Source organism: Alligator mississippiensis, chromosome 8 (genome assembly GCF_030867095.1).
Source record: "Alligator mississippiensis isolate rAllMis1 chromosome 8, rAllMis1, whole genome shotgun sequence".
Classification (NCBI taxonomy): Eukaryota; Metazoa; Chordata; order Crocodylia; family Alligatoridae; genus Alligator; species Alligator mississippiensis.
The window spans coordinates 1432309-1456172 of NC_081831.1; the positions used below are offsets into that span (position 1 = coordinate 1432309).

The 23864-nt window shown below is 49.9% G+C and overlaps 1 protein-coding gene across 7 annotated transcripts in view; it reads left to right on the forward strand.

Annotated features, from left to right (window-relative positions):
• RPTOR (regulatory associated protein of MTOR complex 1) overlaps window positions 1-23864 on the forward strand; it is a 249291-nt gene that overhangs the window by 180514 nt on the left and 44913 nt on the right. For 4 of the 7 annotated variants that reach the window (XM_059731963.1, XM_059731958.1, XM_059731960.1 and 1 more), the window contains 9 exons: window positions 1948-2022; window positions 3577-3642; window positions 4288-4479; window positions 5638-5778; window positions 9986-10103; window positions 11652-11792; window positions 12229-12390; window positions 19389-19507; window positions 19833-19901. In XM_059731963.1, the coding sequence (XP_059587946.1) occupies window positions 1948-2022; window positions 3577-3642; window positions 4288-4479; window positions 5638-5778; window positions 9986-10103; window positions 11652-11792; window positions 12229-12390; window positions 19389-19507; window positions 19833-19901 (1083 nt within the window). The remainder of the gene's footprint in view (window positions 1-1947; window positions 2023-3576; window positions 3643-4287; window positions 4480-5637; window positions 5779-9985; window positions 10104-11651; window positions 11793-12228; window positions 12391-19388; window positions 19508-19832; window positions 19902-23864) is intronic. The other 3 variants (XM_059731959.1, XM_059731962.1, XM_006270638.4) reach the window with 3 other exon arrangements.

A 23864-nucleotide genomic window follows, 5' to 3' on the forward strand; every position in this document is an offset into this window, starting at 1 on the left:
ATAGGATGGGGTTCAACACAGACAAGTGCAGGGTGCTGCACCTGGGGAGAAGGAACCCAGAGCATACGTACAGGCTGGGGAGTTCCCTTCTTGAAAGCACAGAGGCGGAAAGGGATCTCGGCGTCATTATTGTCTCCAAGATTAACATGAGCCGCCAATGCCAGACCGCAGCCAGCAAGGCCAGCCAGACCTTGTCATGCATCCAAAGGTGCAGCTCAAGCTGGTCCAGAGAGGTGATCCTCCACCCCTATATGCGACTTTGGTCAGGCCGCAGTTGGAGTACTGCGTGTGGCCAGCCTGGAGAGGGTTCGGAGGAGGGCGACCCGCTTGGTGAGAGGGCAGCAGGACAGGCCCTACGAGGAGAGACTGAAGGACCTGAACCTGTTCAGCCTCAGCAAGAGGAGGCTGAGGGGGGACCTGGTGGCTGCCTACAAGCTCATCGGGGGGGATCAACAGCAAATAGGCAGAGCCCTTTTCTCCCCAGCACCCCCTGGGGTGATGAGGAACAATGGTCGTAAGCTGATGGAGAACAGGTTTAGGTTGGAGAGCAGAAGGCAATATTTTACAGTTAGGGTGGCCAAAATCTGGAACCAACTTCCCAGGGAAGTGGTCCTCGCCCCTACCGTGGGCAAATTCAAGAGGAGGTTGGAGGATCACCTGTCTGGGGTCTTGTGAACCCAGCATTCATTCCTGCCTGTGGCAGGGGGTCAGGCTAGATGATCTGTTCAGGTCCCTCCCAACCCTAGCTGCTATGAAACTATGAACAGAACATGACAAATGCACCGTCTCCCACCCCTTGCACATAACATCTCCAGCTAAGCAACAGCCCGTCCATGCAGGTCGCTGTAAGAGAACTGTGCAGTGGGCAGACTGGGAACTTCGGCCCCAGGACTGCTAGTCTAGCACCTTTTGGGAGCAGCGTGCTCACCTGATCTCTAGTCTGTGAGGTGCACCCTACCTGCCTTATGTTGTAGCTCCTTAAAGACATTTATTCGTAATTCCCAGCTGTCAGACAGGGGGTCGTTATCAGCAGTCTCTGCTCATTAGAGCGTCATGAATGGAAAGTCAGGAGGATCCCTGGCTGCCATTTGCGGTGGTTGTGGAGGGATACCTGGGGAGAGCATGCAGAGTGCTCACACACCAGATGCTTGCCAGTCAGGAGCACTAAAACAGACTCTGGATACGAGCACACAAGCCTTCCTCCCAGCCAGGGCAGTTAGTCTGCGAAGAGGTTGTGACTTGAGGTGGAAGTGCGGGGCAGCTGCCCCCATGTCTGCCTGAGGATCTGGGGAGCCTGAGGCATTTGGCCAGGATTTTATACGAGCTGCAGAGACCAAAATTCAGCTTCACATAGAGAAGGTGATAGGTAACCGTTACCAGCAAATCTTACCTGCATAGGGCAACTTGCCTCTTGTCTGTCACCTAAGCAGTGGGACAGAGATAGCAACCGTCAGAAAACCAGGTGGAGAATTAGACAAGAGACTTTTAAGACATGTCATTTTCTTTCTTTTTTTTTTTTACTTTTGTAAATGTCACAAACCTGATTCATCCAATTCCTCCTGTTTTCCCTGTAGTGCCTCTTAAATACCAGGGTGAGGGCATGCTGCGGAACAAGAAGAGGTCAGGTTTAACTCGGCATGTGCTATTTCTCTCCCGAGCGCTCCTGAGAACCGGAGGGCACATCTGCAGTTTGTATTTCATTCAGGCTCCAAGTAACACGGGCCGTTTGCTTTAGCCGTCGCAGCGCCCCGTCACCTCTTCCTAGCAGGTCAGGTTTGGCTGCAGTCCTGACAGAAGAACTTGCTCCTGCTTCTCTTTGGCAGATGAAGACTGGGTTTGAGGAAAATGATTAGGACATGAAATATTCATAAATCAACAGAGGCAAAAAGAATCCATTCCCGGTTATTGTATTCAATTGTTTTTCCCTCTCTGTGTCTCATTTTACAGTCATGCCAAGCTGACCTTGTGAAGGACAACGGTCACAAATATTTCCTTTCGGTCTTGGCAGATCCCTACATGCCAGTAAGGACAAATCATTGTTTTCAGACTCATTTACATTTGCTTAGTCTGTCTTGCCTTATGTGCTGCTGTTGTGATGTGGTTGGTGCTCTTGGCCGAGATGGCTTCTCTAGTGACACCCTCTGCCTTGCCACGGAGCAGCACTGAGGGCCGTGTAGTTGGCCGCAGGGAAAATTGAAATCGGTAATGCAGGGTCCCATGGGAGACACTTTGCAGTTGGACAAGTTTGCAAAAGTCAGTGGGTCTTTAGTATTTTTTATTGGGGGGTAATCTTTTAAACAGAGATTATTTTGCTTTACTCTATTTATTTAATCTGAACTGATGTGGCAGCTGCAGGTGCCCTGATAAATGGATTGAAAAGCTGTCTAATTTCACTAACTTCTTTACCTGCCTCTGACAAAACACTATTTTGTAGCTTTCTGCCATAGATATTCCTATGTCCCCTCCAGGAACAGTACACCGGGGACTACTTTCCCCTGGTTTCTACAGTGATAAAAGTACACAGCTGTCATTAGCATTACCTAAATAGGCCACTGGATTTTCTGTGCGAAAGCTGTAGAAATCCTGAATCTGAATGAAAAATACAGTGGCATACAAAATAGAGTGAAATGCAATGGAATCACACAAAAACATTGCTCTCATCATTGCCCTGCTTATCCTTAAAGAAATAAAGAGAGAAAAAAGTAAAACAATACAACATGAAATGGCTTTCCTGCCAGCTAGAGGACATAAGTAAACCAGGCAATTCAGAGCTGCAGCTAACCATACGTGAGTGAGCAGGCACTTTCTGAACAGTGTTTTGGGGGGTATTTTTTTGCACATGCCTATCTTATTTATGTTTGAGATTTTTGGCACAGTGTATTTTAATAATAATAATAAACCCCGCAACCCAAACATACACAGTTCAACTGTTTTTAAGGCCCTGAACATTTAATAGAATCATAGACAAGGAGGGTTGAAGGGAGCTCAGGAGGTCACGTCTAGTGCAGCCCCCTGCTCCAAGCAGGACCAGCCCCAACTACATCATCCCAGACAAGGCTTCGTCTAGCTGGGCCTTAAACACCTCCAAGGATGGAGACTGCACCACCTCTCTGGGTGACCTGTTCCAGTGCTTCACCACCCTCCTCAGGAGAGAGATTTTCCTCCCCTAGAGTTCCCCGAATCTCTGGCTTCAGCTTTGCCATCCATGCATCATTACAGCCAGCTGCATTTCCTGGCAGAATTGTCATTGAAATGTCTGTCTCCCAAAAGGCAGCTAGACTCAGTCAGACAGACAGACACAGCCAGCAGGTGCCTGCCACTCTTTCTCTTCTAAGCATTGAGGTGGGCAAGGAGGGAGGGGTAGACTATCTTGCCTTGTTCCAACCCCGTGCCATTAAGGAGCCAGAACCCTGCACTAAGCTTGTGGGCTCTTAGGTTAGCATGGGTTTTAGGGGACTCGCACCAAACAGCTCCAGAAGGCTAGGCGGGGGTCTCCTTGCAAGCCCTGCAGCAACATAATGACTCTCCATCTTGTTTTCAAGAAAAAAATGAACCGTACGCTGTTTTGCTTTTAAGGCTGAACACAGAACAATGACCGCTTTCATTCTGGCTGTGATTGTCAACAACTACAATACAGGGCAGGTGAGTCCCAGCAGCCTTCATCCATCCCTTGCCTCTCTTTTGCCCTCCTCTACACCATAGTCGGGCTTGCATCAGAGCATACCGCAGGGCTGGAAGGAGGGAGTGGGAAGGTAGATTTCTAGTCCAGTGTCTCCATCCACCCTCTCACATCCACACAGTTGTCCTGGATGTGCAACAGAGACGATCTCTGCCCAGAAGTGGGGTTAGGGGGAAGCATCATTTGGCAGCAACCACTGCCAGGACATTATGAATGGAATCCTGCCCAGTTCCCATTAGCTGGAAGCAGGGAGGTTTTGCTGTAAGTCTTGGGCAGGGGTAGGAAGCCAAGCAGTTGAGTGAGCCATAAACCTCGGGACTCTTCCAGGTGCCAGGTGTGTTTCCACTGAGGGAAAGGCAAGTTTGCTGAGGGGTAGGAAGCCTTCTGGATGTTGTTAATTATTTTGCTTCATAACAGTACATAGCTGACCTCTCCCGATCCTTATAAGACCCATGTGCAAAACATCTCGGATCGTATTTTGCTAGAGCAGCACCTCACCCTAAAGGAATTTTGTCATCCCATAGTTCCCCTGTCTCGACATAACTTGGCTTTTATTGACGGAATCAGAAGCTGCTGGTCTCAGTGAATAGTATTGAACTGTGTTGTAGGAAGCCTGCCTCCAAGGAAACCTCATTGCCATCTGCCTGGAGCAGCTAAATGATCCGCACCCTCTCCTGCGCCAGTGGGTGGCTATTTGCTTAGGGCGGATCTGGCAGAACTTTGACTCGGCCCGGTGGTGCGGTGTGCGAGACAGCGCGCACGAGAAGCTCTACAGCCTCCTCTCGGACCCGATCCCAGAGGTACCGTGTTACGTGCATACCTACGTTCTGAGCAAGGGCAACGCCAGCCATTTTAAAACCAATTTCTTCAAGGAATCTCCCAATTGTATCAAAGTCTGGCTCCAAGCAGCTGCTCTTTGATATTTCCACAGATTAGGGGCATAAGCCATGACGCTCAGTCATTTGGGATGCAGGGTTTACAGATGCTCCCTCCCTGTTTGCTTCCTCCCATTTCGGACCCTCCTGCCCCCAAGTTGTGCCTCACGGCTTGCTGTCTGTTCAGCCCATTTTCAATCCCTTCGGTCTGAGTTTGAAAAGCGCTGCCCGCGAGATGTAAAACTACGACTTTAATTGAATGTGTTTAGCCTTTATAGAAAGCATTCTCCCAGAAAGAGAGACTCTTGAGCAGAGCCACCCTCTGATTGACAGGGACTCTGCGACCCCAGGGGAGTTTTATTACTGCTGGGAGAAATAAGCCTGGAGATAAAGGGCAGTAGCAGCCTGTAGTGATTAAACATTCTTGCTGTGATTTAATGCTCCCCGTGCCAGGTATCTGCCACCTCCTTTCCCTTGTCCCCATTCACAGCGATAAGAGCCTCGCAAAAAATCAGCTGACAGTGCAGATGGCTTATCAGCACCTCTGGTCACTTTGCCAGAGGGAGGAGTTCAGAGCTGAGTTTGGAGTCCCATCCTCCAGAAACTGATAATACTGACACCATTCCCAGTTTCTGCCAAGGCAGGCTGCAGAGAACAAACTGGGTCCCAGTCTGCTGTGTGATGGGTCAGCCTGCCCCTTTTCCTGTTTTTTTAGTCATCTGCACCTTTTTCTTTTGTCCTTGCACTCTAGTGCAAAGGGGACTTTGGTCCAAAAGTAACTCCCTGTTCACATTGCACTGCTAATTAGCAGGTTCTAGCCAGTGCCTTTTGAAACGTCACCGAGGAGAAAGCCGGCAGGTGTTTGGAGGAGAAATGTATTTCCAATTGCACAAAGCTGGAAGGTGGCCAGTTGGATCTGTTCTTCCCTTCTAACGGTGGGCTTCTCTTCAGCCCCCATTGCCCCCTCCATTTGCCTGACTCAGTAGCCTGGCTCTGGAGAGATTCCAGGGTAAGAGCTTGCAGCGAGAAGTGCGAAGCCAGGACCAGGTAGGAAGCCAACAGGTAATGTTTGGTCTCTTACAGGTGCGCTGTGCTGCTGTCTTTGCACTGGGCACATTTGTGGGCAACTCTGCTGAGCGGACTGATCACTCCACCACCATCGATCACAATGTGGCCATGATGCTGGCCCAGCTCATCAATGACGGGAGCCCCATGGTTAGAAAGGTACGGAAAGATGGTTTAGCGGGAGGTGGGAGGATCAGCAAATCCTATGCAAAGTGGACATCTTTGTGGATTTGGAAGCATTTATTTGGTCTGTCTTTTGATGCTTTGTAGAGAGGCTTACTTTACTACTTGGCAGCAACACACAGGCGCAGCCATCCCCGGTGAACATCTTAGGGTTCTAGCTGCTGGTTACAGGTGAACAGACTGCCTTGTTTTGTCACCTGCATTGGAGTCGGGTGGTCCCTGGGAGCGCTCAGAGCCAACTCCCTCATCCACCTGTGTACATACCTGCTCCCCCCCGCCAAAAAAGTTGCCTGGACTCGTTACACCCTCCCACCATTTACTTGAAGTGGAATCTGTACAATGTGAGACCAATGTTACTGTGTGCTTGCTCTCTCTGTCCCAGTAATCTGTTTCTATGGGCTCACCCCAAGGAACGCTGAGAAGAGTTTCCTTTAGCATATGAGAGACTGACCACAGGGGCACCTCCATCTACAACGGGACAGTAATGGCCCAGTGGAAACACATGGGCCTTCTCCCTTGCTCGGTGCTTTCCCCCACTCCTTTCCATTTGCCTTGTGTTATTACCCAGAACCTACTGAGCAATTTGTTTGCCCCAGTGGCTCCTTCAAACAGCCCTGGAGTATTGTAGCTATTCAGATGGTTCTGCTGGAAGTACAGAGCCTTTGTACATCACACAGTTCAGAGTGCCAAGGCCTTTTGTGTTGATCACTTTGCATCTTCATTTCCTGGGAGATTTATATAAATGTCAGTCTCCTCTCCGCCTCATGCTTCTAGCATGAAGAATAGTGTTAGCTGCTTTCGCCATTCTGAAGAAAAGCAAGTTAGCCTGGCACGTAGCTCATGGTTTCGAACATCAAGTAGCCACAAGGGTGCTGGCTGGTAGGAGCTTACTTGATTGTGAGCCCAAGACTGTGCGTCCTCTCAGCGTTAGTAATTCCAGTACCGTCACTCGAGCGCTGATCCATCTCCCATCTGCCCCGAACGTCAGAAAATCCCATTTCCTGCTCGGGCTCGGAGGAGTCTCTCAAATTGGTTTTAATAGGCATGGAATTTCATTTGCTGTCTGATATAAGGGATCCCTTTTGAAGCAACAAATATGTTGTACGTAAAACACGCTGTATAACTTAATGACCAAATAATAAAGATCAGGTATTAAAATGGGATTGCTCAGACCAGAACACATCTGCCATTTGATAACGCACCACTGAGTCCACCTGACCCACCTCATTCCCTTAAGCAAATGTCTGAAACAAGAGTGCATCTCTTTGTTTGCCCACTGATCCTCTGAGTTTGAAGCCAGTGCTGTGGCAGGGACAGAGCCAGGAGAGGAGTCTCATTAGCACCCGGACTCCGGAGGATTCTGGCTGATTGCATTACATCCTCCAGACATGAGAGCTGCAGTCTGTCTCTGTAAAGCTCTTCTGTTTATTACTGTTTTGATAGCAAAGTTTTACATTACAGGACCTTGGGTTTGAAATAAAATATTAAATATTAATCTGTTACTGGAAACATGAAGTGTACGGAAGCCCAAGGGGAGGATGCAGGATGGGCTAGGGAAACATGACATCTCCATTCAGTAAAGAGACTGTGTTGCTTTCAGAAATCAGAAGGAGGGCCGGTAAGAGCGACTGAGTAGCGACTCCCTCGTCTCTTGAAGGTTACAGGTTCTCCTCCATTATCCGACACGCACACGTGAGCTACCTGTTGGGCTTCTGGATTGTTCCAGGCACAACCCGGCGGCCAGCCTGTCCCTGGCGGGATGCACTCGGGTGTTCTGGTTTTGTTTCAGTGCGATACCAGTAGCACAGCAGAGGCTGGGCTGAACTAACACTAAGAGGACATCTTATGCTTCAGAATACGTGGCGATGTGACTGCGTTTCAATGTATGTCTTCTTGGAGAGACATCAACATCTGCTTTAGAGACGAAGGCCATTGAAGAGGTAGCAGGAACCACCGCAAGCCCTTCATATCAGTCATAGTTTCATAGCTGTGAGGGGCTGGAAGGGACCTGACAGATCATCGGGTCCAGCCCCCCTGCCCTTGGGCAGGAAAGACTGCTGGGATCAGATGACCCCAGCAAGGTGATAGCAGTCTGGCATGGCTGCCAACGCGATCCTACAAGGCTGTCCAAGCCTTGTCACGCCTTCCCCCACCATCTCTTCAGGGCTCCCCTCTCTCAGCTCAGCCCACTAGACCACGGGAATGGATTGGCGCTCCATTGCCTGGTAAGCAGTGCTGCTCCTAAGAGCCAGCATCGGTACCAGGAGAGCGGTGTGCCTGGCTGCCTCCCCTGGCCTGACCGTGTCAGCAGGGTTAGGAGTACAGTTGAGCTGGCTTCCCAGTGGCTCTGCAATGCCCCCCAGCAGCCCATTACTGGTGTCTCTTCGGTGGGATTTCAAGTGATTGTAGCACAGGTAGCAGCTCCTTCCAGCATGTCACATGTGAGCAGACTGTGCTTTAGCCTTTGCCGTGGGGGGCAAGTGTCCTGCTCCTTAGCACAATTCATTATTGCACAGCAGGAAGCACATGTCTCGTGGGCAGGGGAGCAGCCGGTACGTGAGAGGAGAGCGCGGTGTCCTAGCCTCCAGTTCGGTACTTTCCGTGACACGACATCAATCTGACAATATCAGGCTGAATCAAAGAGTGTGGGGAGCAGGGAGCCTGGCCAGGAGTAAAAGACCTTTGTTGTGAAGAATTCATTTTGAAACCAAGCACTTTGGCTTTGCTCGGATCCTCGCGCTGGAAGAAGGAAAAATCAATGCCTCTCCAAGCCAAGTAGAAAAAAGTGCCCTCATCCTCACTTGAGGTGACAGATGGGTATTAATTCTGTCAGAGGGCTGGTTGCACAGGGACTTTGTTCTGCCTTGTTTTTAAAAGCTAAAAAGATGCTCACGGAAGAGAAGCTCCTTCTTGTCATGTTGGCTCAGGACAGAGGGGATTCGCAAAGCTCTGCCCTTTTGCCATCCGTTTGCCGCGTCTCCCTGGAGGGCCAAGGGGGATCGTTGTGTATAATCTCTCTGCTTTGGAGAGAAGTGTGCACAGACCAGCGGAGGTATCCTCCACACCGCTCTGCCCCTCTCCTCTGTTAGAAGCACTTTAAGAACAAACTCTACGCCAGTATTGTTTTCCAGCACCATGCGGCGGTGAAAAGCATCGCAGAAGAAGCAAATGCTCTGGTCTTGCTGGCAGGTGACCTGAGAAATGGTTTTTTTCTCTGTGGCAGCCTTTGCTTTGGGGAACAGGGCGATTTCACAGGCTCACAAGCGCGATCTGTGAAAATGTATGGTAATTTTCTGTAATGCAGGATTATTTGGGGATCTGTCAGACTGGTGGGGTGTTCAATTTAAGATGATGCACCACAGGACTCAAGTTCAGTCAGCAGGGTTTTGGCATAACAGCAAGGTCTCGCGGGACAGATGCCTCTGTTATATCTCCTCTATATTCATCACAGTGCTAAGCACCTAGGAATTTCTGCGGCACTTAGCACCATGAAAAATGAATGTCTCAGATCTACAGAGTGGCTTGGAAATACAGAGGCATAGACTGCCCCCCTTCCTTCGAATGGAAAAGAGAAAGTCTTACAATAGGGATTTGCACTGTTGTCCCTTCCCTCCACCCCCGAATGCAAGCATATTTGGTCCTGAGAAGCATTTGCCATTGAAAGAGACATCAAGGAAGAATATTTATGTGCGGCTTATAGCTGCAGTGTTTAAATTGCTGTTTCACAGACTCGAGTAGACTTTGCGCTGGGTCTGAGGCTCTCGTCAGCACCCCTCGACTGAAGCCCAGGGCTAGGGCAAGAATTCTCCGCCCAATGTCGTCCCCCCCGGCCGGCCGGCCGTTATCTTTTGCTGGAGATTGGTTCTAGGCAGGGATCCATATGACTGCTGTGCTTTATTTCTAACAGTAAATTTCATGTCAGGTGATCATTCCTGCATGGAGCAAATTGTTTCTGATGATAAAAGATACTCCCTGCATGTGCCGTGAAAAATATACCCTCTGCTTTGATTATTGGTTCTTGGTATCGGGCGGCCCAGGGTCTACGTGATGAATTCCTCTGGAATAGGTTGTTGATCGCTTTGTTCTCTAGCCGTCAATAATTCCCCTTCCTTGCTGCCAGTTGTTTGATTTTTGACATACCTGACAGTCAGGGTCTGTTTCTTCCCTCCTGCCCCCCTCACAGGAGCTGGTGGTGGCTTTGAGTCACCTCGTGGTTCAGTACGAGAGCAATTTCTGCACTGTTGCCTTGCAGTTCATGGAAGAAGAGAAGAATTACCCTCTGCCTTCTCCAGCTGCCACAGGTACGCCTTTTGAGTTCTGATAGGCAGGGAAACTGTGATCCTTATAAGTACCCAGGAGCCTCAGTGAAGGGAATTGACTGCATGGCCAGGTGCTGTTTTTTCAGATGCTGATCTGCCCGACAAACAGCAGGGCTATACGGTTTAGTGATGCTGTGGGCAGCCCTGCTGCCTGTTTGGCAGTGTGATGCATTGCCCTGCAGAGCAGCATCTCGGGCAGGTCTCCATCTGAAAAGGCCACGGCGTGCTAAGGAACCCTGCAGACTGAACTCCCAGCTGGCCTGGGCAGGGATTTATCCTGCTCGAGGTTGAAGTCTGCTGTCAAGGCAGGGGGTGAAGCTGATGCTGATCTTCAGCCCCACGGCATATTAAACAGGTGATTTCTCTCTTGCGTGAGCTGAGGCTGCTAATGAGAAGTCTTGTTGTTCTACAGTGAGCTCATCCTGCTGTGAGCTGTTGGAAGGCATCAGGTGAGACAGTGGAGAACTTCACGTTGCAGTATCCTCCTGGAGCGTACCTGTGCCCTTTCATTTGTCTCTCTCCCTTTGTGCTTAATGTGCTGTTTCTTCTCACCCTTCTGCATTTGGCTTCATTTGAAGAATAAAAGGCCCTTAGAGAAATTGGTCCTGGCCTCTCATTTTTTAGAGATTAAATATATTGGAAATCATCAGGGATAACAGGACTTTTGCAACAAGAGCTTGCAGGAGAGAATGTGTACTCGCTCTGCAATGAGTAATTTAATAGTTCCTTTGTCTGGAGCAATGAATCATATTAGAAACCAGCTTCCCCACATTCCTCCCTCAGCTGCAGAAAATAGTCATCCCCTACAATTATATAGCACTTTTCATTATCCGGAAGGATCCCAGTGTGTGCTTCAAATGGGCATGCTGTAAGCAGAGCTTGTATCACTGAGACGCAGGCACGGCTGTGAGAGAATGACCTAGGTGGGCTGCAGCCTTGACACAATCCGCGGGTGGTTAGGAGTAGAGGTGAAGGGTGGCTTGGTCAGTTGAAATTACAGGTCTTCAGGGCATGGGGTAAGAGTTGAGTCGAAGCCAGAGCTGAAATTTGGCCCAAAAGTCAGGAGTTTAATAAACTTTTATTACAGAAAAAAATGCCACCAGATTGTTAATGAACAGATGCAATCGGGACTTAATAGCTTAAGTGTCCTGTACATGACTGCACCTCCAGCAACAGGACATTAGGACCGGGTGTGGGCACTAGTCTAGCACTGGCTTGGAGGAAAGAAGCACCTTGTTCCTCCTAGCTGTCTGCAGGGACTGACAAGGCTTGGTCCTGCTGAATTTATGGGATTTGATGGGACTGGAGCCCAAGAACTTGGGGCCTTGTTCTTTGTGTGGAGGGGGGATGTGGGCACCCCAGCCCTTGGTCTTTACTCACTACTTCAGGACAGATGGCAGTAACTGAGCATCCTTCAAGCCAGTGGTTTGCTTAAATTGAATGAATTGCTTCCTCTGATCACAGTATGTTGCTGTGGCGGGGCTGCTCCCTTGTGATTCTGTGCACAACTGCTAAACTTTGCCTTTGCAGAGGGTGGGAGCTTGACGCCAGTCAGAGATGGTCCGTGCACTCCGCGACTGCGGTCAGTCAGCTCCTATGGGAACATCCGAGCGGTCACCACAGCCAGGAACCTGAACAAGTCTCTGCAGAACCTCAGCTTGAATGAAGAACGTAAGAGGACTGGTTTCTTTTTCTTACCACTTCCCTCATGCGAGGTTTTATTTCATTTGGTCCATTTGCCAGCTCTGAAATTCTGCCACCTGAAATGCATCAAGGGCCAACTAACCATTATGGCAGGGCATTCGTCTGCCAATCCTACAAGGAGATATGCATATCCCTGGCCTTTATTAGTATTAATTTTATAAGCTACAGGAGACTGAGCAGGGCACCCTCCTGAGGCACAGGGATTTTCTGCAGACTGCATCATTGCTGGAACCTGACACGTAGCCTGTTTTTGAACGCCCAGTGTTCAGAAAGCAGGGTTTGAAGATATTTTTCCTACCCTCACCTACTGCATGTCGCAGCGTTGGTAACAGTGCCCAGATAGCAGAGCGCTGATGGTTCTGTCGCTAGCACTTGCCCTCATGTCTGTCTGCTTCCCTTTTAGCAGCCGGAAGCTCTGTTGCCTTCTCTCCGGGGAATCTCAGCACCAGCAGCAGCGCCAGCAGCACCTTGGGCAGCCCTGAGAACGAAGAGTACATCCTGTCATTTGAGACCATTGACAAGATGAGAAGAGTCAGCTCCTATTCCTCGCTGAATTCACTGATAGGTGAGCAAGGGCTCTCCTGCCTTTCCTCCTTTTCTCCTTTCTTTGCCCTCTTGTGACCACAGCATTGCAGGTCAGCAAAAAGCCCTGATGCGTGGCTCCAGGAGGTGGCACCGTAACAAGAATTCTCACGTTGGGTAAATGCTGTCACTGAGCCTGAGCAGGTTATATGGAGAAAGGGCGAGAGGGGACTTAACCTGAAGATCTGTTTGGGGAAACAGGATCAAAGAAAAGAGAGACACCACAAGCAAAGAAATGGAGGTGTTTTGTGATGAGATTCCTTTTAAGGCTTTGCAGTGGAAAGGTAGCACCCCTGAGGATCTTACAGCCACTGCAGTTTCCATGGACATGATAGCTGGGCTCCTTGCCACTGGCTTCTACCTCGCCTTTGGTTTTGTTGGAAGTTGTGCTTGGTTTGTTACACCATTTGCAGTAGTCTACAGGCAGGCCTTTCCCAGTTGATATTTCTGGTGAGTATGTGCACGCATGTGCAGTTTTAAACTGAGATGAGAAAGGAGAAGCCCTGGGCCATGTCTTAATTGCCTGGGTGCCAAGAGAGCAGACCAAGTTTGGTGCTTCGCAGAAGTCCATTTTGGGCAAAGAGGACCAGAACTGATCCCTTTCCATCCAGTCCCATCTGCACTACTTCCTTCTGGGAAAGGTAGGAACACCAGCTGTCATGTCGCTAAACTATCCTGTTCTGCCCAGAAGCCTTGGCCCTCCAGATAATACCCACAATGCAGAACAGAGATGTTGGTGCCTGTAGCGTGCAGCTGATTTTGCATGGGAGATGCAACCCTCATTTCCTCTGTAGAACTGGGTAGGAAGCTTTTCAGTAGACTAGTTCAGCTCTTTGACTATTTTTTCTGATGGCATTTTCCAGGCATGCCTGGTCGATCTAGCAGCATTTTTCTTTAACTCGGCATCAGCTGTCTAATGGGCTAAGAACCGTTCCAGTGTGACAGAAAGCAACAGAGCCAGCTAACATGGAGGTGACCCAGGTTGGAAACAGCCCCTTGCCCCACGGACTGGAGAAGATGCTGTACATCAGACAAATGACAGGGAAGGCTCAGATCCATCCATGGATATGAGTTATATGGGCCCCCCCAGTCATGCCCGCACCTTGAAAAGTCCCTCTCACCTGTGGTCTCATGGGGGTAGGGTGAAAAATGTAGCAGGCCGGTGAATGAAAATCCTGCATGCTACACTCCAGTACCAGAAGGGTTTGGGGATCACACTGATAAACAGATCTAGTTGATCATTAACTGGGGGCTGAGGGCCCCCATGGCAGTTCTAAATCGCTCCTTTTCCATCTTAATAAAGTGCAGTTGTTAAAATCCACAGCCCTTGACACAGACTGTTGACCCTGGTCCTTTCTGAGGAGGCCTCGCAGGCGTGCTGGAGTGCTTCCACCTGTAGTAGACTAGGACCTCAGCTCCCTCCTTCGTCACGAGCTTGTCCCCACCCTTCTGCAAGAGACTCCCGCTGCCTGCTCGATGGTTTGTGTGCGTCTCAGGAGAGCTTTACAGCCTAGCTGAAAAAGAGTCTAGGAATGAGCTGGAGATGAGTGAAGGAAACTTAAGAAAATAAAAAAGCTGTGCTCCAAAGCCTCCCTCATTCATATTCAATCAGGAAGAGCTCATATCCAGCAGTAAACGACACAGCTTACAGAGGTGTTTAAAATTCATAACTTACACAGAATCCCATTACCTTCAGCATTTGTGTGTTTAAAGCCAGGGGTTTTTCATTCTTGCGAAAGGATCGCAGTCTCCCAACCTGCTCCCAAAGGGAAGGTTTCTCAGCATTGCTTCAGCTCCGGCAGCCTGTTAGCAGGGCCGTGCACCACTGTGCAGTAGATCCGGGCTAAAGTCGTAGTGTCCCTGCCTTGAGCTGGCAGGACAGGCTGGGACCAGCAGCTCCTCCTTTTTGCTTTAAACCCACTCCCTGGGCACCCTCCGATGCTCCAGGCTATTTTGGGCAGGCTGTCTTCTAAATCAGAAGTGGTTTGGGGTGGGAGGGTCAAGTTCTTTTCATACCTCCACTTCTTGCTCATACCTCCTCAGTCTTGCATCCTCTAGGCTGTGTCAGGGGAGTGGGGAGAGAGAGAATGATGGTGGACTGTAAAGATCCCTTTTTATGCTGCTTATAGCAATTATAGTCAGAAAGTCCCCCCTCTAAAGGCATGAGCCTCTCCATCTGCACTCTGCATTTCGTGGGGCATTGGAGGGCCTGTGATCTACTGTGAGAATCTCTTTTGGGTGGGGAAACTTCAGCTGACTTTGCCTGTGGTGCCATTTGCATTACATATATCAGAAGGAAATCTGGGTTTGGCAGCCACCCTGGGCCATTTCCACCCCAGGTCCCTTTGCTGCCAGTGTTTGGGGAAGGTGCTTGTTATTTGTTGCTTCACTACGAGCACTGTCATGAGAAGCAGTACTCTGCTGCACTCCCTGAAGGATCCTGGCTGTCTTGGGGCTCGTGGAGGGTAGTGGTCCCCAATAGGAAGGGCATCCTATTGTGAGACAGACTAAGTGCAGGGACTAGCCTACGAGTTGTGAGATGTCTGCAAGAAATGTTAGTTCCCCACTTGCCGTCACTTAGGGTTTGATCTCGGAGGAGCAGGCTGCCATGCACAGTTCACACAACCCAGAGAATATTAGATTTTTTTCTCCATCTGAATCGTGGTCTCCCAGGACCGTCTCTTGCTCTGGGGGGAAAAAGTGAAGGAGATGATGGGATACATCGACAAAGCAGGTGGGATTCACTTTAATGGGAATTGTGTATCGGAGTCCCTGGGCTCCGTGTGAAAGATTTCGGCTCTGTTTTCATTGGGTATGTCAGTTCAAAACTTGCTTTTCACTACAGGAAAAGCATGCAGCCCCAAGCAGGAGCCGTTGTCTCCCGTCCAAACCACACCAGCACTCCTGGTGGGCTCGTGGTCAGTGTTTGCCGCTGTGGTACGTGGGGAATGGACTGCCTCTCGCCCCCAAGATCAAGGCTTAGAATCACTGCAGTATCTTTAAGGGGCTAGCAGAAGCAGGCAGAGGAAAGGGCCTCAGTAAAAACACCAGTGCCCAGGTTTGGGTGCCGCACAACTGTGCCCTCGTGGTACCCAGGTGACCTGCCTAAGCTCTTAACCAGTTGTGTGGCCCTGGTGGCCAGTGGCTGAATGGATGGAGAGTTCTCGGTATTCCTGGGTGGATCTTGAATTTTGAAAGTGGGGTGCAAATGGTGAAGAACATCATCCTTTATAAAACCACCTATTCTTCTCCAGTTCAACATCAACGAGAAGCGTTACTAATAGGCTAGGGGCCTAGGCTGTCTGATTCAATTTAAGATTGAAGCAAAAGTGAATAGAACTCCATTGGAATGAGTTATCACCAGTCTGCAGGGCTTCTTTTCCAGGAGCAATGAAGGCAGCAGAAGGGCAGAACAAAGGCTGGCTGGACAGGTGGAACATGCAGCCCGTTAAAAAGGAGAGAGGGTCGTTACCTCCGTGGAATGATAGGCTTAGAAGGGGCCGGGTAGATAACAATGAGCCAGGAAGTCAACGGACTCCTTCCGTGCTGCCGGTGTGTAGGGCAGGAGTCAAAAAGGGGGTGCGATTGCACCAGTGCTGCTCCCGACCCCCAGATCCGCCCCTGCACGTACCCAAACAAAGCCAAAGTTATCACTGAAGAAGCAGTGTTTATTTCTTATGTTCATTGCTGACGAGAGTCATTTTGTAAATCTGTCCTACAAGGTCCGTTAAACTGGCTTTGAATTGGTCCGACTAATTACACAGCTCAGCTGTTGTTTTAAATTGCACAGCCCACCACTTGCCTGGTGCTTTGATTGCATCTCGTGGATGTTTTTTGTCATGGTCCGCTCTGTGAAATCGAACCTCTCCTCCTGCTGCCCGTACCCCCGTCATTATCGCACTGACTCGGGTCGTTCCAGTTCTGCCAGGAGCTACGTCAGATGTGGCACTTGCTTGAGTCGGTGCGATCGCCAGTGCTATCATCGGAGAAAAAAATGAATGTAATCTAGCAGGAGAGGGGAACACGCCTTCGAGCACTAGCTCTATGAGTCTGAGAAACCTTTGTAGAAATTCCCTCTGTTCTTTTCCAGCGCATGTGGAATTGCACTGGCAAAGTCCCTTTTCCCTTTTTTCATCATGCTTAGATGTATAAAAGATGTCTTGGGGTTCTTTCTTCATGCCTGCGTCATCGGTGAGGTCGTTATCACAAAGGCTGGAAATACTGATAGATTCCCCTCTGCCTCCCCACTCTCCCTCTTTCATGAACTTTAAAAGAAATCAAGCCATCCCGATTTCCCAGCGGCCCTTATGTAACTTCCAGCACAGCCGAACACGCAGGAAGCAGAATGCTGAGCAGGCTTCAGGCAACCTTCGCAGCGCTGTTACCCAGGCAGCTGCTGCAGTGTCTGCTACGGTTCTTCCCAGTCTTTTAGCACTCTGTCATTTTGGAGTTGTTTTCAGGATTAATTCAAGTGCTGACGAGAGCAAGCCTTATAATGGCCTGTAGCAAGGCAAAGACCGGCACAGTTCCACCATCATTTCCATTCTGCTTGGGTGTCTCCTGAGCAGCTCCTTGCTTTACTGTGCAGTGACTTGTCTTTATTGCAAACCTAAATAAACAGCTGAGGAGGAGAGGGAATCTCCCCTTCCGGCCAAAGCCAGAATTTGACGCTCGGTCTATAGAAACAGAAGACCAAGCAAGGCCACCTGTCTCCTGTCCCGCTCAGTTTTCAGTGCTGTATTGCTGTTGCCCAGCTGCGGTCTCAGCATGGGCACAAAATGGGGTGAGACTGTCTAGAATCTGGTTGATCTCTGTCCTAGGGTTTATCGGCATGCTCGCTTGTCCCGCGGGGCAAACCGGACATTGCTGCACCTTTATCTGGCCCAGAATGAGTTTCCAGGATGCAGCCTTACGTGAAGCCCACATGCTAGGAGAGGTTAGGAAAAGCTGTGACAGGCTGTTCCACGCAGGTTGCCCAGTAGAAGGTCCCACCGGGCAGCAGTTGCTTGTTCAGAAGGTGCCATCGTGAGCGCAGGGCTGAGAGCTGGACACGGACTCCTCCACACATTAAAGTCGCTCCAATAAATCCTGTGGGCACCCTTTGGGTGAGAAGTCCTTTCCTTTGCAGGATGCGTTAGGGGGTGGAAGTTAGCTTGCTGCCTGGCCGTTCGCAGAACACCCTGTCACGTCTTGGTGATTTTTTTTCTACCGAAAAGGAGATTCCCTTGTCTAAGCTAGACAAGCATACAGAAAAAAGCACAAGCTGTGTGTTGCTCAAGCCTGTAATTGCATTCGGTTTAAGTCTTTTGGGCCAGAGTTCAAAACTGAACTGTCAGAATCTATTTTCTCTTGGCCTGAGTGTCAGGTGTAGAAGCTAACCGGGGGGAGCGCTTGCTTCTTGACCACGGAGCCCTTTCTTCCAAACCTAAAGGTTTATATTTAGATGCCTCCAGAAGCACCTGGGGGAAATGCAGGAACAGCTTGCTCTGTCATTTGCAATTAATTGTGACTCATTTGAAAACCCTATTTTAGTTCCTTTCTTGTCTTTCCAGTACCTACCTCGTAGCACTCAAATGGCTCAGGTCCCAGGAATGGAGTTACAATGATGGTAGATGGTGATAGATGGGAGGAGTAACAAATTGCGGATGTGCCAGAAGCCAGTAAAATAAAGCACGTACAGACTTCTTCGCACTCGTCCAAGCCCTGCCTATTTTGATTTGAATATTGCATGTAACCATCTCTCCTGTTGTGCGTACCACACTGCAGGCATTCTCGTTAGGTATCAGGGTCATCAGGTAGCCCCCTGACTCCGCTGGAAGGGCTGACTCGGGCCCAATCTACACTGCAGAGCTGAACTGGCAGAGCTTAAGTTCCCTCGGCAAAGCTATGAGGGCATCTACACAGAGGGCAGCAGAGCCCCTTCCTTCTGCCAGCAGACTGCCACCCCCTCTCCAGCCAGGAGCCGGCTTCTGCCAGAGGCCGGCAGTGAGCAGAAGGCATCTGCAGGCACACGTGCACCTTCTGTCAGGTGCCGCCGTGTCTTCAGCAGCTGTTGCCTTCCCAGGATGCCCTTTGTGGTCAGCTGGCGCGATGGAGCTGCCAGGAGTGCCCAGAGGTGGCACAGGGGTGTTGGTCGTAGCTGTGTTGGTCTAAGGACACAGGCAGACAAGGTTCTTTGGGTAAATGTGATATCTTTTATTAGATCAACTAAATAGTTAGAACAATTGGTCTTTGCAAGCTTTCAGGCACAAACACCCTTCTTGAGGCAGAGGGAGAGTCAGGCAGAGGTGACACACAAACCTCTGGGGGCGGTCGGGCACGGTAGACAGGGGCTCGGTTTTATGGTCTCTGAAATGACCAGCCCTGAAGCGTGGTTGCAGGGCTTTGATGTTGAGTATGCCAGTTAGATGTATTTAAGGGTCCTGAGACTACCTTCCAACACTGCTGCTACAGAAGTTTCAAAGCATTTCACTTGAGACCCCCCCCAGCATACAATCAAGGGAGGAAACTGAAGTGTTACAGAACAGCGCCACACATCATCACACGCGGTAACTTTTAAAATGGCAGTAGATCTCTCTGGGCTTTTTGAAGTTTAGGATTTTAGATCACAGAAGCTCCCAACTTCTTACCTTGGCTTCTGTGCAAGTTGATTTATGGAGGGTGGTTGAGTGACTTGCTCCAAAGGTTTAGAAAGTTCGGCACTTTACTCAGGTGTGCATCCAAGTACTCTTTACAGCCCCTGGGATTTCCCCCTGTTGTCTCAGCTGAGTCTTGCAGACTTCACAGAGGACAACACAGTGCAGCCTTCCTTCCTTTACTAGGAGCGTAGGTTGGAGCACTGTGCTTTGCTCTTCCCAAACTACCCTTGGGAAGCATCGGAGCTCCCTTGTGGACTAACGCGCTCACAAGACATGGGGTGTTCGGAGTTGGCTGAAACGATGTAATTTTTGGGCACTCTTCCTGTTTTTTGTTCTGTTCCAGGAGTTTCTTTCAACAGCGTTTACACCCAGATTTGGAGAGTCCTCCTTCACCTGGCTGCTGACCCTTATCCGGATGTCTCAGACCTGGCTATGAAAGTGCTCAACAGTATTGCCTACAAGGTATGGCTTCCTGCCTTCCTACGTGTATCGGAGCTCTTGCGGTTGATTTTTTTCATGCTCATGCAGCGCGTGGGTAGATTGAATTGAATAGGCCAAGGTGGAAGGCCAGTGCTATTGGAGAAGGAACTTTGACACCCCAAGATAAAACCACTTTGCAGAGGTCCTGACTAGGTAACAACGTGACTGTATGGGGGCGGGCCAGGGATAATGTCATGGCATAAATTAGGTTAATCCCTTAAGAATTGCAAGTCTACTTGTCTCGATCAGTCCCTGAGAGGAACCGTACAGATACTTCATTAAACTATCCCTTTGCAAACTGATTTAGATTATGCAAGTGGGACTGGCCTGCAGACTGAAGCCACAACGGCTCTCCAATCCAGGTGAACTAGTACATGTGAGTCAGCATGCAGACCCCCTCCCACTTCTCCCGTCTTCTCTACAAGCCTAAGCCACCATGCTCATCCCATTTCATCTTCCAAGGATGGTGAGAGCTCCCTGGAGGCTGCCATCTCTGCTGTTCCCCAATGGCTCCCACTTGGGGAGCTGTAGCAGCAACCCTCACCTTCCACCGGAAGCCAAGCACCTGGCCACCTCAGTTCATCTTATCACCAGCAGCCCTTCAGTGGATGGTGCCAGAAAGCCATACGGACGCTGCCTCTCCCCCTGCCCCTGCTATGCTTGGATTCTAACTTTCTGGTTGCTCCAGCATTTTACAGCCACGAGCCATTCCCATGCAAGACGGCGTCTCTTACTGAGCAGTTACTGTGAATGACCCCTTGCACTTCAGACTCGTGCCCCCTGAGCTACAGTTGCAGTAAGAGATGCCAGCGTCATGCATCTGCCATTGTAACGTCTTGGAGATGACCTGCTTTTTCAGTCCGTTTTCCTCATCAGCAGCGAGCTCCCAATTTCAGTCCTTTCCTCGTTTGTTTGAAATACGCCCGTGGGTCAGTGTGCAGCCGTGGTGTTTTGGGGGATTGAATAACTTCACCCCCTGTTGACAGCAGGCTCAGATTCCCCTGCCAGTGGTTTTGGCATTAAATGAATTTGTGCCTCAGTTGGGAAAAGGCCAGCTCCAGGAGAATGGTAAAGAGGGGAGAGCGCAAGCCTTCAGGCTCTCCCCTCTGAATCGCATCCGTGTCATTCAGTGTTGCACTTTGCATGGCACTTGGCAAAATGAAGCTTTAGCCCAGCTGTAAATTATGGGTTACACAGGGGACCTGGGACTTGGCTCTCTTGTCTTCTCTTTTTTTTTATGGGGCTTTCTCCCTTGGCAAAAAGAGCTTGCTTGAGCACTGCCGGTGTGTTTTTGTGTCCTGTAAATGTCTTCACTAGCAGAGTGCAGTTCTGCTTAGCCAGCGGGATTGGGAAGTGTTGATCATTATGTTGTAAGGGTTGGGAACGAGCGTCGTGCCTGGGCTCCTAAGTGTTTCTGATGATTTTGTAAGGCTCTGACTGAAGCGGCACAGCAGCAGATGGAGTTTCCTCTTCACCAGAGGCTGCAAATCTGATTCCCTTCACACTAGTTCTCTGTATTCGGAGGGGTCAGCAGCCTGGTTTGGTGGCTGGCCCCCGTCTGTCTGTAGGCAGGGGGGTAGGGTATCATCTGGGGAGGAAGCAGCAGTGCAAAGTAACCTGCCCTCTGCTCTGGTTGTGAAAGCAGCCAAGGTTGTGCTGAGTCTCTGAGCGCACAGCTGAAAGAGAAGTGGGCAAGTGCTGCCCATCAGGGAGGGCCGGAGGAGATGGGGACGGATGACGGTTGGACAGGAGGGCTGCCTCCGAGCCGCGAGGATTTTCTCACCTGGAGCAGGTGCACGCTTTACGCTCTGCTTCTCTTCCAGCTGCTCTCTGGCCCTCAGTCTCCGAGGCACTGGTGCTTTGGATGGTTTTACACCTTAAACAGTTGAAGCACTTATCTTTGCCAGGGTTTTTAGCTGTGGACCTTCAAGTGAGCAGTTTCTTCCTCCTTTGCCTCAGTCGGAAGCCGAGGAAGAGCCCGTGTGTGCAGCCTCCCATTCACAGACTGTCATAGTCTGCACAGCGAGATGCTCCGAGTCTCCTCCTGAGCTGTCCATGGTGCTAAACGACGCGTGCGACTCCTAAAAAGTTTGCCTTTAAGCAACCTGACAGGTTGGGCTGCAATCTAAACTGTCCAGAGTAAAGCCTTAAAGCTGAAAATCTGGGGTCATGATCTGGCATTTAATTGTGCTCAGAGGCCCCACCGTAAGTGCTACAACCTGGATTTACGGTCTTACCTCCATGCCTCCCTGCGCTTGTGAGCTCACGTGGCTTCCAAAGGCCTGGATGTGCTTAAGTGAGGTTTTGCCATTGACTTCCCATATAGAGAGCAAGTTTCTCCCTTGTGTTCTCTTAAGCTCCCAGCTGCGGGACCCGGATAGTCCCAGGGAAGTACACTGGGCTCTTGGAAAATGCTCCTTCTTCAACCCAGTAGAGTATCCCTATCTTCACATGCCGTTCAGGCCCTGAAATCCTGCACATCGTGAAGCTGTGGCAGTCCCAGGAGGTTAAGCTTATTTATGAGAGTGCTTGTTGTACCAAATATGCCTTGGACAGGCTGGGATGTGTTAGAACATGGGGTGCCAGGTGTCCCTCCTGCTCCTGATTGGAGTTGTGAAGGAGGCTGGCTGGTCTGAAACACCGCGGGTGAGGGGGAAATCATGTTGGATCATAATATCATAGAAAACTAGGTCTGCAAGGGACGGTAGGGCGTCATCCAGTCCCGTGCTCTGCCCAAGGCAGGAACATCCCTTTCTAAACCGCCCCAGATTCATGTGCGGCCAGCGAACACTTAAAGCTTCTGAAAAAGAAATGCCAAAATCACTCTGCGCGTGAGCCCGTATGGTTTGCTGTGTCAGAAGCTACAAAACCGTGCCAGTGATAGTCATGTTACTGATCTTGTTAATGGAAGGGGCTCAGATGAGAGGGTGATGGGCCACAATATAAGAACCTGAACAGAGCCATTGCACTGCACGGAGAGCGTTACTATAGTGGTCAGTCATCTTCAAGACCACGTGGTAAGCCTCAGGCTAGGAGACAGCAGCTACTCTGTTTTAAATAAGAATAACTTTGCTAAATTTAGTCTTGAAAAGCAGATTGTGCATTACCAGCAGGCATTGCTTATGACTGCCTTCATCTGAATCAGACCCAGCCAGATTTTTTTTTTTTCAAACGGGAGAGACAAATGTCTGAATATCTGCATCTCTGCTGGAACCACGACTGGCTCCTTGGCCACGGGAAGACGGGGAGTGCTCCAGAAGACAGCACGTGGCTTTGTAGGCTTAGGATATGCATCTAGCTGGGGTCTTCTAGACCCAGCACTCTTTCCTGCCTATGCAGGGGGTCGGACTCCATGATCTATTGAGGTCCCTTCCGACCCTAACATCTATGAATCTAGGATGAGCTGGTTAAAAACCCACGTGCCTCTCCACTCCTGAAACGCACACTGTTGTTTCTGGGGCACGTGGCATCTCCCACTGGATGGCTTTCTAGTCCAGCATTTGAATTAAGGAAACACAGTGGGATGAACTAAATGTCTTTCACCACTCCAACTTTAAGAAAACCATAAAGCCCTGCTTTTCTGGTCTGTCTGGACTGAAAACAAATGAGAGTCTAGCAAGTGATGCAGGCTCTTTAAAAGTGTGTGATCATGATTAATTAATGAAGCTGTTCTCCCAGGTTGCTTCATTCAGCTGCTTTCATTGGCAGGTCTGAAGCTCAGTTACCTTGAGAGTTACTCCTGTATAACAAACCTCCTTGGCACGCGGTTCTGTGCGTGAACAAATGGCTCTGCCTGCTTGTTCTTGCTACCCGAGGTCATTACTCAAAGTTACCATCTCCCCTCCTGGGCAGGATGCGACGTGAAGGCTGTGAGAGCCCCCCTCCAGGAAGTGAGACTTGGGGAAGAGCTGCCTCAGGTGGGGTGTTACCAATTCTGCCTTTGCCTTGTGATCCCACAGCCCGTGGATCGCTGCATTAGAAGAACAAATGCCCGTTCTCTTTCACGAAGGACTTTGTCTCGCTCATTTTGCATCCTAGCTCTTCCGGAACTAGCCTGGCCTGGAATCCAAGCTGCTTTGGATGACAGACCCCTGACTGCAACCCCTGGGCCTTTCGTGGCAAATTAGAGCTCATTACAACCAGTAGTTAGTTCTGAGTTGCTAAATCTCGTCTGTCCTCCCTCTTTGTTACGAGACCTTCTGGCCACTCCAGACGGTGCTCTAGAAGATCTGACCGGTGCTGTTTGGTGGTGACGGTGGAGCATCTGTCCCTGATGCTGGAGGAGGATGGCCTGGGAAATGCATTGGTTTCATGCCACCAAGATCTCAGTAGGATAGCT